The sequence below is a fragment of the Furipterus horrens genome, unplaced genomic scaffold (assembly GCF_987537825.1).
Source record: "Furipterus horrens unplaced genomic scaffold, mFurHor1.1.pri manual_scaffold_2, whole genome shotgun sequence".
Lineage (NCBI taxonomy): Eukaryota > Metazoa > Chordata > Mammalia > Chiroptera > Furipteridae > Furipterus > Furipterus horrens.
The window spans coordinates 145,639,461-145,656,803 of NW_028327172.1; the positions used below are offsets into that span (position 1 = coordinate 145,639,461).

General features: G+C 34.0%; 1 protein-coding gene across 1 annotated transcript in view; it reads left to right on the forward strand.

Annotated features, from left to right (window-relative positions):
* Positions 1-17,343, forward strand: part of MALRD1 (MAM and LDL receptor class A domain containing 1) — a 622,346-nt gene that overhangs the window by 447,290 nt on the left and 157,713 nt on the right. Inside the window, 1 exon segment of the mRNA XM_090268028.1 lies at positions 12,457-12,614. Coding sequence (XP_090124154.1) covers positions 12,457-12,614 — 158 coding nt within the window.

The window sequence follows — 17,343 nt, forward strand, 5'->3', positions numbered from 1 at the left end:
ACACCGGCAACTCCTGCGGCGCACCTGAAGCCAAGCTGTATTGACTCCGTCTTTCCCTTGGACCCTTCAGCTGCGAAGAGAGGGGGGGTCTGCTGCATGGGCAACAGCAGACCCTCCATATCACCCTGCCCAGGCTCTGTAGCTTCAGCTTCACTGGAGAGGACACTCCAGCGTCATTGCAAGATGTCGATTCAACACGGGAGGAGACAGATACCGTGTCACTCCCGAGTCGGACTGCACAGCCATTCTCGGCGGTGCAGATAGACTCTTAAGAAGCTACACCATCGTCTCTCGAGACGGACGGCTGCCGACGACGACGGGAGTATAAAATGAGTAATAATAAATAAAACAACTAATATTTTCCTGACTTTATTATTTCTTGATAACTTTAAATATCTTTTTTAAGTAATTTGAGTCTGATATTATCTAAATAATATATTAATCATTAAATAAATACTTTAAAATGAAAGACTACTAAATGACCTCCTTTCACACAGTTTTTTATTGTTGTTACTTATTCCTTTTTAAGGAATGATATACTACTAAAAATAGATAATTGTATGTCTAACTGAATAGAACAGTCTTGTCATCAAGAAATTGATGTGACTCTACATAGTTACTACCATTCACCGAGTGCAAGTCACCCCGTACCTGGCTTTACTCAAGCTTTCTCATTTAATCCTTACATTTACCTTGAGGCTTTTTTAGAAGAGGAAATTGATGCCCAGGGAGAGTAAATAATTTGCCCCCAGCCGTGCAGAAGACACTTGAATCTATCATTGGGACCCTTATCTCTCTGAAGCAAAAGCCTGTGTTTGGAACCATCAATCTCTACAGCTCAGTATGACACTCTCAAAACTTCCTGAAATATATCAATTTGATGATTGTACAAATAATGAATAATTGATAGTTTCTCTTCTAAAACACACAAATATTGGAAGTGATATTTTTGCTATATTAAAAGGCAGCATTTTATCAATATCAAACAGCTCAAAAACAAAAACAAGTATGTTTTTTCTGCATTTATTATTTACTCTCATTGCCATTTTCTTACCACAGTTCAGTATCATTTCTACTTTCTCTTTGTCTTGTGTTACTTTTTAGAAACACACATCTTCCACTCCAACTACACAACAATGCCAAGGAATAAAACCAGGAGAATTTTGGCTAAGTCTTAGAATACATCTTGCAGATTTAGTTTTCTCGTTGCAAAAAGACAACAAATATATGCATCGTTTGTTTCTTTAGCAGAAGAAGAATAAAAATAATTCTCTTCATTGGATCATAGTGAGTGTTTAGACCACGGTCATTCTGTTTTCCATATTCTTCTCTATGACAGATGCTTAACTTCAGTGATCATTAGGCAACAAGAACAAGTCCAAATCATTATAGCTCCTCTTTTTCTTCAACATTTCACATGACCAGACAGTGATTTCCATTTTGTTAGAAAAAATCAATTCTGGTCTTAAACCCTTCCAATCATCTACATATGCCATTTGAATCAATACCCCATCCAATTCATATCAAACTTTTCTGCCTCTGGGGAGAAACATAATCTTAATTTCTGTTTTTCTTTCCTTTGTCTCAGTTTATTACATACTAGGACCTAGATGATGCTTTCTTTTTTCAAAATGCCAAATCTGTGAGATATGATATTCAGTGAAAAGCATGTGAATGAACCAATTCTTTCAAAATCCTGGAGGACAGTATTCATCTCTGAATAAATAATCTTAAAAGTTGTAGGTTAATTATTTCATCATTTTGCAAGTAACCAAAGCATCATTGTTTCTCTAAAGGGGATTAACTAAATGCATATTTATTTACATACTTCATTTCTCAGTAAAATAATGAATCATTAAACATATCCCTTTCTATCTTCTCAAACACTTGCCTGTTTGTATTTATCCTCCCCACCCCCTTTTTAAAGTATCTTTACATTGCCTTTCTGTCAGTATAGCATACTTTTATGGGCTTCAAGCATCAAAATTCTCAACTTCCTTGAAAAAAAGAAAGAAAATGAAATACCTAACCTTCACCTCCATTCTGAGTATTATTTTTTTTCACGCTTAGATCTCAAAATTGCATTTCCCACACACTGTTTGTATCCTCCTTCTCACTCGCACCCTTTTTGGTTTTCTACAATCTGTCTTCTGCAAAAATACTACTTCTTTTACAAATAATGATTGGTCACCCACTGTTGGTCACTGCTTTAGACTCTGTAGTGAGATTTGTTTGCCAAATACAGCTCCAAGCTTATATTCTGGTTTTCTTCGAGGACCTGATTGATCTCATATCATAATGACCTGATTCTTTTTATGGTGCTTTTGACACCACTTGCCTGCTCCACACCTTCCTGAAGTTTTCATCTGTGTTTCTACTGCAGCAGACTGTGGATTTTTTTTTCCCCTAATGCTACATCCGTCCTTGATGTTTTTGTTTTCTTCCCTATTAAACCCAAATATGAGCCTTACACAATATTCTGGTTTTACTTATTTTCAATATTTTCTTACATTTTTGCTTGTTTGGATTTTTATTCTTTCAGTGCTCAAAAATTTGCTAATTCCTGCATGCATATAGCCCTTGTTTCTACATTCTAGTCTCACATTTTCATATGCCAGCTGGGTCATTTCCAGTATCTCCTAGTCATATATCCAAAGACAATCGCACGTTCCTTTCAGAGTCTCCTCCTCCTGACCCTAATATTGGTTACCGACATTATAATTGTTAACACTTAATCCTCTCTCAATTTCAAATATGTCAGCTCTTCATTCTCTACTTAGATGTTTCCCTTTTTCCCTTTTTTTTGGATTTCCACTTCTGTCATCTTAATTGACTCTTGGGCTACTACAGATGTCAAAGAAACTCATCTCTAATGCAAATTTTCTCCCAAACCAGGCCATGCTTCACGTTGGTGCAGGATCAATATTCCTAAATGGTGGCTCTTTGTCCTCCAAGTCATCAGAAGCTCATCATTGTGCTGTAGTTTGGCATTAAAGACTTCCTATGTTCTTTGGCATTAAAGACTTCCTATGTTCTTTCCCAAATTGCATTTCTGACTTTAATTCTTAGGAAACTCTGCTACAGGTTCTATGTTCTTGTTCCTTAAATATGCTTTGGGTGTTACAAAAGTTAACTTTTGGTCATATCGCTGTTTTAGCATGACTTGTAATTTTTTGTTAATAGTGGACATAATGCACTGGATAAAGGGAACTGAGGTATCCAGGCCTTTTCATTTTTATGCTGCTTGGAGTAAGGTTGTGCTTACGGTTTGCTCTAAGTGCCAGAAGGTAAAATTTCTTCTAGCAGTCTTGTTTTTCTCTCCCCTGTTGTATTTTAGTTTCCCTAGAGGTCTGAGAGAGAAAGTTTTTTTCACTAAGGGGTAGTAAGGTGGGGAAGTGTTAGGTGGAAAAGTCAGGAGAGAGGAAACATTCTCCAATCCTGTGATTTAATTGCAATCTTTTAGGGAGCCTTTCACTGTGACCTTCACAAGGGTTTCTCATTTTCCTTCCCCCATACCTGAGAAAGGACAACCTGGCTAAAGAAAATAGGCACATTCAGAATGCCTACTTTTCTCTCTCCCTGAAAGAAAAAAAAAAAAAAAATCAGAGGGGAGTTTTCTCGTCTTCACTGTGAGAATTTCTTGGGGTTCCTGGAGGTAAAGCCTTGTCCCCCTGGAACTCCCATCTCTCTAGCTTTGCCATGTTGAGCCTCCAGCAGTATTCATTACAGCTGACATGTTCCTCACCCAGTGTGGGCTCCACCAGCTTCTCCTGGGGTTCTGCTCTATTAAACTTTGTCTGCCTATTCCTCCCTCCAAGTTCAGGGGCAGCAGCAGTTTGCCCTGTGACCTCTACTTTATTCTCTGATGGCTCTAAAAAGGATTTTTGCTTTTTAGTTCAGGTTTTTCTGTTGTGAAATGAGACTGATGTCTTCCAAGCTCCTTACATGCTGGACCAGAAACCAGATGTCTCCCCACATTTCATATATAGTTAGAGTGATTTTTGCCACTCTGAACTGACTTCTTTGCCTACTACTATCTCCACTATTTCCTTTAATATCTGATACAATGGCATGTATTTTATAAAATATTTCCTCAAACGCCAAATTTAAACCATCTTCTATTTGTTGAACAATATAGCATTTAGGATCTACATCAATATTTGGTATTACAGAGTCACAGTAATTCCAGTGAGCTCTTTGTTGTTGTTGTTGTTGTTATCATTTCCCCATTTGATAGATGATGAACATGAGGTACAATGGGGATTTCTTGATTTTCCCAATATCAAAGGCAAGTATCAGAGCTTGGATTTGAACTCAGATAATCTGATCTGGAGCTTATCTTCTCAATAGTACATACTGACAGCTTTTATTGTTCTATTCTTTGAGCTTTGAGTTGTTTCATATTTTCCCAGCCATGATTTGCCCATCTCCCTAACATACAAATGCAAAACATGATGTCTTCTATATAATAGTAGTTATCCAGTCAACAACTTGTGATTGATAGTCTTTTACTATTGCTAAGATAATCTTTTTATCTATTCTTTAAACTTCCCAGGAGAATAGCACTAATTTGCAACTGTGTTCTAAACATTTTACATATAGTGTATCCTTTAATTTTTACCAAAAACCCATGAGGCTAAAGTACCTACCATAATTATATCTTATAGCTCCTGAGTCCTAGAGAATTTAAATAGATTCCCAAGGTCACATACCTAGTAAATGGTCGAGTCAAGATTTTAATTGAAACCCACAGCTCCAGTGCTTATAGGCTTAACCAGTAGGCAATCCTGCCCAGTCTCTGCTCATTACACATTCATCTAATGATACTGTTTTATGTATCAATGAAAACATAGATTGTTATTTGCTTTCTACACTCTTTCAATTGAAGTGAATCTCAAATCTAAATAAAGTCAAAGCTCTTACCGTTTATCATTTGCCTAAAGAAAAGGGCTTATAATTTATGAGTTCTCCTTTCCTACAAAACAGGGAAACAAGTTTCCTTTTCAATCTCAATTTGGCAAATGAAATAAAGTTTCAGAAATGCTATTAAGCCAATGCACATTTCCAAAGGTATCTTGATGAGAAAATTACACATAAAGAGGTTCTTATGGGTTCTTTTAATATGAGAATTAAGAGATTCATAATTCTTTGTCTCTATCTAGACTTATAGGAAGTGCCAACCAATTCTATCCATATATCATCATCATGTGATTGAGACATATTTGCTTCTGAGTAATTGGAAGCATTCAAAATAAGATGAATCTACCCTGTGTTAGCATGTCATAATTAGAGGCCTCATTTTTTATATCAGATCAATGCATACTGAGGGAAAAAATTAACAGTACCAAATTTGATAACAGCAAATAGCATTAAAATGAGACATTCTACTGACCAGTGTTTTTATTTTTATTTTTCCAATAGGGGCTAATTACTCTCAAAAGAGACTAGTGCCTAAAAAATAAACTGTTGAAAAGAACAGAAATTAAGAAAGGCCAAATCCATGCATTGTACAGCCCTTTACAAAGCAAATAAAAGTGATGTAACAACAGACATTTATATCAAATTCCATGAGGAAACTTCATTAGACTTCAGAGGCACTCTATCTATGGCTGCCATTTTGGCAGCTTGGAGGAAATTTTTATTCTCTCTGTGAACATGCTTACATTTCACAGCCTTGAAAACTTGCAGACACAAAAAGCCAGCACCTTGAAAATATGGGGGGGGGGGGCGGTGAAACTGCAGAAAGAGATTGAAGGCATTTCAACTGATAGTCATTATGCACCTTGTATTTTAGAGTGAGGGACAGACAGAAATTACAGAGGACATGGAGCCAAGCTTAAGTAAGTCTGACGCTGAAGAAGGGAGCATTTTGCTATTTTGAAAGAGAGGCATATTGCATTGCATTTTTAAAAAGCCATTAGGCAGCTTTATTTTATGAGCAAGAAGAAAAAGACTAAAATTGCCTACAATTTAAAGCAAGGAGTGAATTCAGATCAATTGAAGTGGGAAATTGTCTTTTATGATTTGACCCTAGTGCAAGTCAGTGTGATTCTGCTGAGGGCACTGGAGCTGTGAAAATATTGCTGACTTTTAAAAGTATTAACTGTCTTTTTAAAAAAGAAATGTCAAATTTATTGCCTGTAACATAATAACTCAGGGAAACATTTTCAAAAACTTCAGATTGTTGCTAATAACATGAAAAAGACAAATTACAATATTTATCTCTGCTGACACCAGAATGAAACCCAGTGTCTGTGAAGCATGGGGATGGGCTATGAATGTTGTTGTGACATTTGAGCATTCCAACCAACATCAAGTGACAATGGGGATCTGGACAAAGTATACTTTGATGCTACATTTACACTATTGGATACTAATTAGACCTCAATTTTTAAAAATGTGTGTAATTCTTTAGAATTTTTAAGGTAAATATGGAATGTTAAAGAGAAATTTATATTCAGTGCTTGATTTTAGCTAACTAATATGTGAAATATAAGATCTATATCCTAAAAATATTAAAAACTTATAATCATAAAACCTGTAGAGCAAAACTAAAGTATTAAACTGAAAATGTACAGAAAATATCAAACGATAGAGGGTGTGGGGAGAGATAAACCTCAATCATATTTGATGAATGCCCATATTCCAGAGTATTGCATCTAGTAGTATTTAATTAACATATGATAGATTTTACAAACTTAATTGAATAATTAGTTCTAATACATGAGACTTAAGTAACGTTTAAAATGGCCAGTAGAGAGCTGTTAAAGAGGCCAAAATCAAACCAACAAAAAAATTTCACATAATGTTGATCATTCCACAGAGTCACATATAAATAAAGTGAACTGGTTTAATGATTTACCACTAAGTTCTAAATATGCTGTGGCATTTGAGGCTCATAAGCTTTATTATCTACTTTTAAAAATTCTGAACTTTGTGTGGGATGCTAAGGTGACCTTCTCCAGGGATTTTACTAGATTTATAAATAGGTAATTCCTGATGAAACAACTGAAAATTTTTAATTGTTTGAAAATGGGTCTAATCTGAGATTGCTAGATAAAGATTGAGTCTATTTCTGAAAATATAATTCAATGTAAGGTTTTATACATTTATGATATAGTACATAGTTTCTGATAATTCATATATTTCTATTAATAATTTCAAGAGGCTAAGCAACTTTTCACCTTTATGATTCTCAAGTAAAAATATGACATGGCAACAAGTTCTTTCTCCTTACAAAGTCAAATTTAGATTTGCTAAATTTCCAGAATTAAAGATCCCCATAGACCAACTTTGCAATTGCCAGGCATGGTTTTGCATTCTCAAATTTTAAAATGAAAAAATTTTCACATTTTCATGTATTAATACATGACCTTGAAGTTGACTTTTCTATTTTTGTATTCAGATATAGAATTTTATAAGACCAAAACTGAATATGCAGATTAGAAGAGGCTAGGTGGGGTATAATTTGAAAACTCATGTAAACTTTCCTAGTAATTGGAATTGCTAGCTTTGATATTGAGCTTTACATTATATTTTCTTTTGCTGAAGTAAACATGCTTTAGTTAAATGATGAATTATTAGCATACCCAGTATATTATATGTTTTTTTAAATTAAATTTCATAATATAGTCCTAAAATTCAAATATTAGATTGTCCTACATTCCTTGCAATGATGTCATATCTTTACTAAACTCATTTTTAGTAGTTGCTATAATAAAAGTAAATGCTAAAGAAAATAAATAGGAAATAGGAAATTTGGAATAGGAAATAAAAGCATTCAATCCAATTTCAAGATTTGAGAAACTGGTCAGTGTTTAATTGGGTCACCCTCCAGTAGAAAATAATTGTGGTTATTTACATGTGAAGTAAATTTGCTTGTAAATTGGACAATCTGGAAGAAATGAATAAATTCCTAGAAACATACACTTTTCTATGACTGAGTCAAGAAGAAACAAAAAAATAGGGATAGATCAATAACTGCTAAATAAATAGAATCAGCGATCAAAGATTCCTGACAAAAAATAAGTCCTGAATTGGATGGCTTTCCAAATGAATTTTACCAAACATTCAAAGGAGAATTAACACCTACCCTTCTCAAACTATTCCAGAAAAATTGAAAAGGAACAAAGGCTTCAAGCTGATTTTACAAGGCTAGCTTCACTCTGATTTAGAAACCAAAGTCATTACAAAAATGTGTATATATATATATATATATATATATATATATATACACACACCAATATCCCTGATGAACACTGATGCTAAAATCCTCAACAACATATTAGCAAACCTAGTTCAGCAATACATTAAGAAGATCAAACACCATGATAACGTGGGATTTATTCCTGGATGTAGGGTTGGTTCAATATCAGCAAATCAATTAATGTGATACACCGCATAAACAAAATGAAGGATAAGAATTACATGATCATATCAATAGAAGCAGGAAAATATTTGACAAAATCTAGCACCCATTTATAATTAAAAGGCTCAGCAAAGTGAACATAGAAAGAACATACTTCAACATAATAAAGGCCACAGTTGGACAAGCACACAGCTAATATACTCAACATGGAAAAACTAAAAGTTTTTTACTTAAAATAAGGAACAAGTTTGTCTATTATCACCACTTTTATTCAACATAGTATTTTTAAGTCTTAACCACAGAAATCAGGCAAGAAAACAAAATAGAAAGCACCAAAATTGGAATGGAAGGAGAAGAATTGTAACTATTTGCAATGTCATGATACTATATAGAAAGAATTCTAAACATAGCACACATGCAAAAAAAAAAAACTATTAGAACTGATTAATTAATTCATTAAAGTAATAGCATATAAAGTTAATATTCAGATAAAAGTTGCATTTTTGTAGACCAATAACAAACTATTAGAACGAGAAACTAAGAAAGCCATACCACTTACAACTGCATCAGAAAGAAATAACTAGTAATAAATTTAACCAAGGAGGTAAAAAACCTGTATTCAGAAAATTATAACACATTGAAGAAAGAAATTGAAGAAGATACAAATATATGTAAGCATATACTGTGCTCATGAATAGGAAGAATTAGAGCATCATTAAAGCTTTCATAATATTCAAAGCAACTTACAGATTCAATACAATCCCTATCAAAACACCCTAAAATTTGTATGGAAACACAGAAGGCCCTGAGTAGCCAAAGCAACCTTGGAAAAGTAGAACAAAGTTGGAGGTATCATGGTAACTAATATCCAACTATGAAGCTATAGTAATCAAAATAGTGTAGTACTGGCAAAAAACATAAACACTTAGATCAATGGATCAAAATAGCCCAAAATAAACCCATGCCTACATGGTCAATTAATCAATGACAAAAAAGGCAAGAATATGTAATGGGAAAAAGGCAGCCTCTTCAATAAGTGGTGTTGGGAAAATTGGACAGATACATGCAAAAAAAAAAAAAGAAACTAGACTACAAATTTATGCCATATTCAAGAATAAACTCAAATGAGTTGAAGACTTAAATGACATTGCTCTTAGTAATATTTTTTGGATAAGTCTTCTCAGACAAGGGAAACAAAAGTAAAAATAAACAAATGAGACTACATCAAACTAAAAAGGCTTTTCTCACCAAAGAAAAACCATCAACAAAATGAAAAGACAACTTACTAAATAGTGGAAGATATTTTTCAATAATGCATCCAATAAGAGGTTAATATACAAAATTTATGAAGAGTTCATACAACTTAACATAAAAAGTCCAATTTAAAAAATGGGCAAATGGCCTGAATAGACTTTCTCCAAACAGAACATATAGTTGGCAAAAGACATATGAAAAAATGATAAACAACACGAATTATTAGAGAAGTGTAAATTAAAATCACAATAAGATATCTCCTCATACCTTTCAAAATGACTATCATCAATAAATCTACAAACAAGTGCTGGTGAGGACATGGAGAAAAGGTAACCCTCAAGCACTGTTGGTGAGCTTGTAAATTGGTACAGCCACTGTGGAAAACAGTATGAAGTTTCCTCCAAAATTTTTTTTAAAAAGCACTACATTATGGTTCAGCAATTCCACTTCGGGGTATTTATCCAAAAAAAAAAAAAAAAACAAAGTTCAAAGACACTAATTTAAAAAGATATACATATCCCTGTTTTTATGTTTTTATTGCAGCATTGTTTACAATAACCAAGATATAGAAGCAACCTAGGTGTTCATCAATAGACCATTGAATAAAGTCAATGTACTACATATTTATGATGGAATACTATTTGTCCATAAAAAAAAAAATGAAATCTTACCATTTGTGACAGTTTGAATGAACATAGAGGGTATTAGGCTAAATGAAATATATCAGATGGAAAGAGGCAAATACCATATAATACCAGCTATATGTAGAAACTAAAAAACAGAATAAGTGAACAAGCAGAACAGAAACAGACTCATAGATATAGAGAACAGACTGGTGGTTGCAAGATGAGAGAGGGTTTGGGAGACTGAGTAAAAAAGGTAAAGGGATTATTACAAAATAGTCACGGTGATGTAAAGTATGTCAGAGGAAATAGAGTCAACAGTATCATGTTTATGGTGCCAGGTGGGTACAAGACTTATGGGGAAGGTGTCACTTCGTAAATTATGTAAATGTGTAACTACTATGCTGTTCACCTAAAACTAATTAATATTTAATGTCATTGGTAATTGAAAAAAATAAAATAAAATAATAGAAAAAAAGAATGAAATATCTTTTTTAAATTTGTGAGTATTCGTTTTTTAGATGCCTGCAATGGTATGGGAGCATTAATACATATTAAGTTGTTTGGACTTAAGTTCTTAATAAACGAAACTAAAATATTGCCTCTCACACTGGCTGCCATAAAAAAATTACTGAGCCACCAAGGACACTATGGCCTGAGTTACATTAGCAGTCTAAAAGCCATGAGTCAGAATGAAGAACTTAGACTAAATTCAGGTTGTAGTGCAAACTTAAAACTTACCTTTTTAAATATAAACATAAATGATCAAAATTATTTAAAAAAAATCTGAGCTGAAGTATGTTTTTAATGTATTTATGCAGTTAGGGGAATAAATTTACTGAAATACAGGATTTTTAAATCAGAATTCACAGCTGTGTAAAATGGATAAAATTTTTGTCAATGGACACAATTACTTTCTTTCCCACTGCTTTAAATATTTGACTTTCAACATCAGGTTAGCACTGAAGCATGAAAAAAAGAAACATTTAAAGTCTGAGTTACACATAATCTGCTTTTGAGATAGAAGTATATTTGTTTTTATTATATATGTCATACTATTTAAGAGTTGAGCTATAAAATATAAAACATTTTTTTAAAACTCTTACTAACAGAAGTTTTTTTGTTGTTGTTGTTGTTTATTTATTTTTACTTTTAGAGAGAGGGGAAAGGAGAAAGAGAGGGAGAGAAACATCCATGTGTGGTTGCCTCTCATGCGCCCCCAACTGAGGACCTGACGTGCAACCTAATAATGTGCCCTGACTGGAAGATCGAACCAGCAACACTTGGCTCACAGGCCGACGCTCAATCCACTGAGGCACAGCAGCCAGGGCTAAAATATAAAACATTTTAATGCAAACATACTTAATATTAATTTATCTTATTTGGAACTAGGTTAAGGCTATCCAATATAAGATGAATAGATTCCATACATTCAATTAAGTTTGATTTTTAAATATTTGCTTCATATGGTGTAGTCTAAATACATTGGACTTGAGGCAGTAAGATGAAAGAAAACCCAGATGTTCACATTTAATCAAAGATAGCATGAATTTATATAATGCATTTTCTTTTTTTCATTTTTATTTATTTTGTTATTTTTACATCTTTACTATATTTTTCCATTACCATAGTCCCCTTATACCACACAATCACCACAATCACCACACAATGTTGTCCATGTCCATGAGTCCATTTTCCTTTTTGCTCAATTCCTCTACCCCCTAAATCCCCACCACCAGCTGTCATCCTGCCCTCCATTTATGGGTCTCTCCATTTTCCTTGTTCAGTTTATTCATTAGATTTCACCATTCACTGCTACTGTGGTCAGTGTGAGTAATCAAAACAACTGAAAATGAGATACAATGTCAGTCAGCCCCTAATACCTACTCTACATGCATCATACAAAATCACTTATTTACTTGAAACTGACGGTTTGAACAAATTGGGAGAAACACAAATATTTGATCACTTTATTCATGAGTCACATCCCCAGGGGAAATTTATGAATCACATCATCATAATGACACCTTTTTTTGCTTAAAGAATTAATGTATTGATATGTAACTCACAAAAAGTAAGTGAATTGTGTTTTAGTGTGTGTATGTGTGTGTTTGGAGAAATATAAAATTTGTACATGGTACAAATATATTCTGTCTCATGCAATAAACCATATCATTCCACTAAAAGAAAATTATGTTTACCTATTTCAAGGTAGTGGACAGCACTTCCTGTATGTCAACTCATCTGGCCCCAAAGAAGGATACACCGCAAGAGTCACCACTTCCCAGTACTTCCCAGCAAGCCTTGGAATGTGTACTCTTCGATTCTGGTTCTACATGATTGATCCCAGCAGTACGGGAGTATTAAAGGTACAAAAGGAAAACAGATTTGTTTCATGAAAATCTTCATAGCATGTGTTTAAATATAATGTTTTTTGGTAGTAATGCAACACCAATGCTGATTCTATCAATTTCTCATTTCTTTCTGGGGTAATCTGTGTATCATAAACTTTATGTGTATTAGCAGTTTTATTTCTCATATTCAGCTAGCGAGGTAGTATATATTCCCCAAATTTCCAGTAAAGAAACTGAGACTCAAAGGGACTTAGTAACTTTTTGACAATTACAATTAGCAATAATTCCGAATTCAAAAATCTGATATTCCTTACCCACCACTGCTTCTCACATTTTGTGTGGTTCCGCAAAGAAGCCTGAGGAGACCCAAGGCCAACGAAGAGAAAGAGAAAAGGCCTTATCAATCCCAGCCATTGATAGAAAAGAGAGTTTTATCAATTAAAAGTATAAACATGCAAGGAAAGTGAAGTTATACTGATTCTATGAAAATGTTTGTTTTCTTAAAGATAAGCCAAAAATAACAGCAAAGAAAGAGATTCATTTTGAACAGTTTAGATACGTGTGAGTAAATGCAGATTATGTGAAAATATTGGATTTTTAATTATTTTTACATATAAAATGGAAATATTCAGTAAGTGAGCCTATTACTTTTGCTGAATTTTATTAAAGGTCATTTATAACCACTGATTTTAAAAACTCCACAATACATTATTTTTACCGAAAATTTTTAAACAGTTTGCTGCGATTCAAGAGGACACTAGCCAATGGTTGTTATTCATGGAAGGAAATACAAATAGAAAGGTCAAAAGACCTATCAAAACATAGAGCAACCAGATTTTAGTCACTTTCTAACAAAACATTGCTTCTTTCATTCAAAAAGAGCATCCAAATATCCTTGTTCCCCCAACTTTGAATGTTAAATCCTAACCAAGACAGTTGGCCACTTTAGTTGCCAAGTAAAACCAGTCCACTGCTTTTCCCCATTTCTGGAAACAACTTTTGAAATACAAATGCTGGCCTTAAGTCTTGACTTCTAATAGTTTGCTTTTGATGATTACTGGTTTTTCTAACCAGAGGGCAGTAGTTAAGTGTAGCAATGATTTTGCAACCCAGGCAGTTTTCAGAGAGGTCAACTGGAAAGAATAGTGGAGGGAAATTAGTAGTCAGCCTGACACCTTTTTTTGCATTGAAATTGCCCTATCTTACTCCAGGTTGTCTCGCTGGTCTTGGCTTTCTTCACCACTCCCACAAGTGTGACCCAAGTCTTCTGCAGTATTTAGTGCAGATAATGGAAGGATCTGATTTCTCTCTCTCTCTCCCTCTCTCTGTCTTTTTGTCTCTGTCTCTCTGTCTCTGTTTCTCTCCCTCTCTCTCATCACAAGCTCTAAGAATGTAACTAGATTTGGGACAATGGGGGATGGACAATAGACTTATATCTTCTCTGACATATTAAAATTATTTTCTACATAAAACATGCTTTAATTTTATTATTATATTATTGAAGGACATCATATAATGCTAACACAGTCAAAGAAGACTTGTACAGTTAAGGTCGAAGTGAAATTCAATGATGATCCATTCTATAACTTCGGGGAATCAAAAGCCAAAAAATTCAGATTTATCCCAGCTTGCAAAGTAAAGTGTAACATAAAGAAGCCAAGTGTTTTATGGGACCTGAGAAGCCTGATGACAATGAATAACATTCAGGATAATAAAATGTTCACACAGGCATCAATGTCCTATAATTCAAAGGCTCGGAAAATTATAGAACAATGTTAATATATACTTTATTTTCTAGGTCAGTTTCTTTCTGTTTTTCAATTACCTACCTGCATATAAGATTAAAAGCAATCGTTAAAATGGTGCTGGTTACTTTTTGGTCCACACTGCCAAAAGAGCCCTAAGTGAACCAAATTAACTTCCCATGAGATTATTTAGTTCCAGTAGTTCAGCTTGTTTTGATATTTAATGCTAATTCATGTGAGTTACTTACTGTCTAGGAGAAAAGGCAAAGTTTGAAACAGGACAAAAGAATTTCTCTAAAAATGACTAATATGCTATAATTACTGAAGACTTATTTTTTTAAAGATGTAAAAGGAAGGTAGATAACTTTAATAATTAATACTTTTATAATATGTTTTGTAATTTATAGAAATTTTTAATTGCTCATGAAAAAATGACCAACTACCTAAAACTGCCTTCAGTTATAACAGATGAATTCATAAACCTAAGTGGGTTTCTAAAAGCCTATTTTTCATATTTCAGAAGAGTTAGCCTATGATGTTGAAATCATCTCTCTCTTAGGAGTTTTTAGACTTAAATAATTTCTGCTAAAGTCTATAGAATATAACATGTAACTATTCAATTCAGGAAGTCATTATTGTGGTCTGGTGCTTATGAGATTTGTTTTATTTTGTTTGTTTTGTTTTAGTATGATGCTTAAGAAGATGGTAAGAACAGAAAGAAGAAAAACAACTGAGAATAGTATCAGATGGTTACTATATGCCATGCACTATTTAAAGTGTTTTACATGTATTTGGTTAGTCTAATCTTCATATCATCCAATGAAGCAAACTTTAATATTACCTACATTTGAACAGATAAGGAAAATAAGTTAGAGGAAGCTTCAGGAATTTGTGCAAAGTCATAGAGCTAGGAGGTGGCAGATCTGGGGTTCCCCAGAGCCACTGGCTCCAGTCTGCTGTTCTGCCTCTCAGAACTAGATGTCTATTTTTATGGTGCACTTTATTTTCTTTATTACTCAAAATCATCCCTTACTTCCTACCAATAGTTATTACACCTGTTCTTTAAAAAGTACTTCCCGTATTTTGCATCCTACCTATGGTAGTTTTCAGAATAACTTAAGTTTGAATTACCCATTTGACCAAAAAAGAAAAAAGCCTAATGATAATTTAAATAGTGAGATATGTCCCCAGAGATGTAGTGTGTAAGGAGTGGTATGTGGTACCTATAATTGCCTATTTGATAAACCATTTAATCTTTTTGTTCCACTGCTCTTAATGATTGACTGTTGAATGAGCTGTTTAGGGATAAGAGCCATCAAGACTACATCCTCTTCCTCAAACTAATCAAGGCCTCCTCTGGTCAGTTTTGGAATCCTCTCAAGTTTATCTTTAGGTTTACAGATGTCTTGTTAGAACAGTCAGATCTTTCAGGAGGTTACCTTCCATATGCTAACACAGGAGAAAATTCTATTTATTCCCTGTGATGCTCTCAGAGCCCTGCGCTTTGGAATAAGTTTGGCAGAGGAGGAAGAGTCCCACCCACCCCATTTCATCCTTGCTTCTTAAACGCAAGCCCACCATGGGCCTTCTGGGGCAGGGGGAGGAGACATTGCACTAACAATGTCCAGGGACTTAAGATATTCTAGAAAGGACACTGATACACCAGTCAGCAGCTACCTTCACCACCTATATGTAATCATACAATCATGATGAATAATTGAACAATGAATCAATGAAATATGGTGCATAAACAGTTCTTAGTAACAGAGGAAATAAAATTTACATTTATATCAGCTTAATCAGGGCACTATTTACAATTTGGAGCAGTGAGGAATAACTTAAAAAATGATAACCTCTGTTAACAACTTGCCCTAAAGTCTCTGATTATTACCATGAGATGTTACCACATACATGAGGAGCAGGCCCATTTATCACCTGTGCAGCATAAATTACTCCAGGCATATGCTGAGTAAAAAGAAAAGTAAAAGGAAGTGGTAAGTTTCAAAAGAGAAACAATATCTTAAATGTTTGTTACATTTATAAAAATATGTATTAAAAATTAAATAGGTACTCATTTGTATTGTATATCCTTAAGGCAATTTACAATCAGATTATTTTGTTTTATTCCTTCTTTGTATTATTAGTGCTTAATTTTTTAATGTATATGATGTTATCTTATGAGAGTTGTTAAGAGACACTATCAGTGTTCCATCTATCATTTTATTCTTTTTTGAAAGTGCATTTTTACTGCTGTTCCAGACTAACCAGTTCTCTGTTTATGCTAAACTTCATGGTCATTGTTTTCACAAGTAGTGGCACACAGCTTAACAAGGGCAGCTTTTGAAAATAATAGCAGATTGTGTTGAAGGGAGGAAACAATAGTATATACAATATCCCCGGGCATAAATGGTGGAGAAATGTGAAGGAGTTGTTGAGGTACTGAGCAAATTTCTGCCCTCTAAACAGACTTTCAGAAGATTTGGATTATACTCTAAACTGAACATTTCATATATTTTTAAGCAGAAACATGGAAAGCAATGTACTGGGCCAGTAGTTCTCAACATATCACACACACTGCTGCACTGCAGTCATTTGTAAGCTGTAACACAAGTAATAGTTAAAATTAACCAGATATTTTTTAGTGATTTTTCTTCCTTTTTGAGACTAGATTTAAGATTTTCTTCAAAATAATATTAGTTTCCCATATTTTAATCTGATAGGTTCTGTTAAATAGAAGAGGAAGGTCAGGATGTACTTGCCATGCCAGGCATTTATTTTGCTAGGCAGATTGCGTGACAGACAGAACCCTGTGACAGGCTTCGCCTTGCCGTGTGCCAGACACACAACCGTCATCACAAACTAAGAATCAAGGGTTTATGTTAACAGCTTAGCAAAGGTGGGTGTGTAGACCTTGACAGCAGAGATACTTTGATAGCAGAGATAAAGCAAACTATGCTGAGATCTGCTGTGTATCTCCTGTTGTAAAAAAAGCAAAAGCA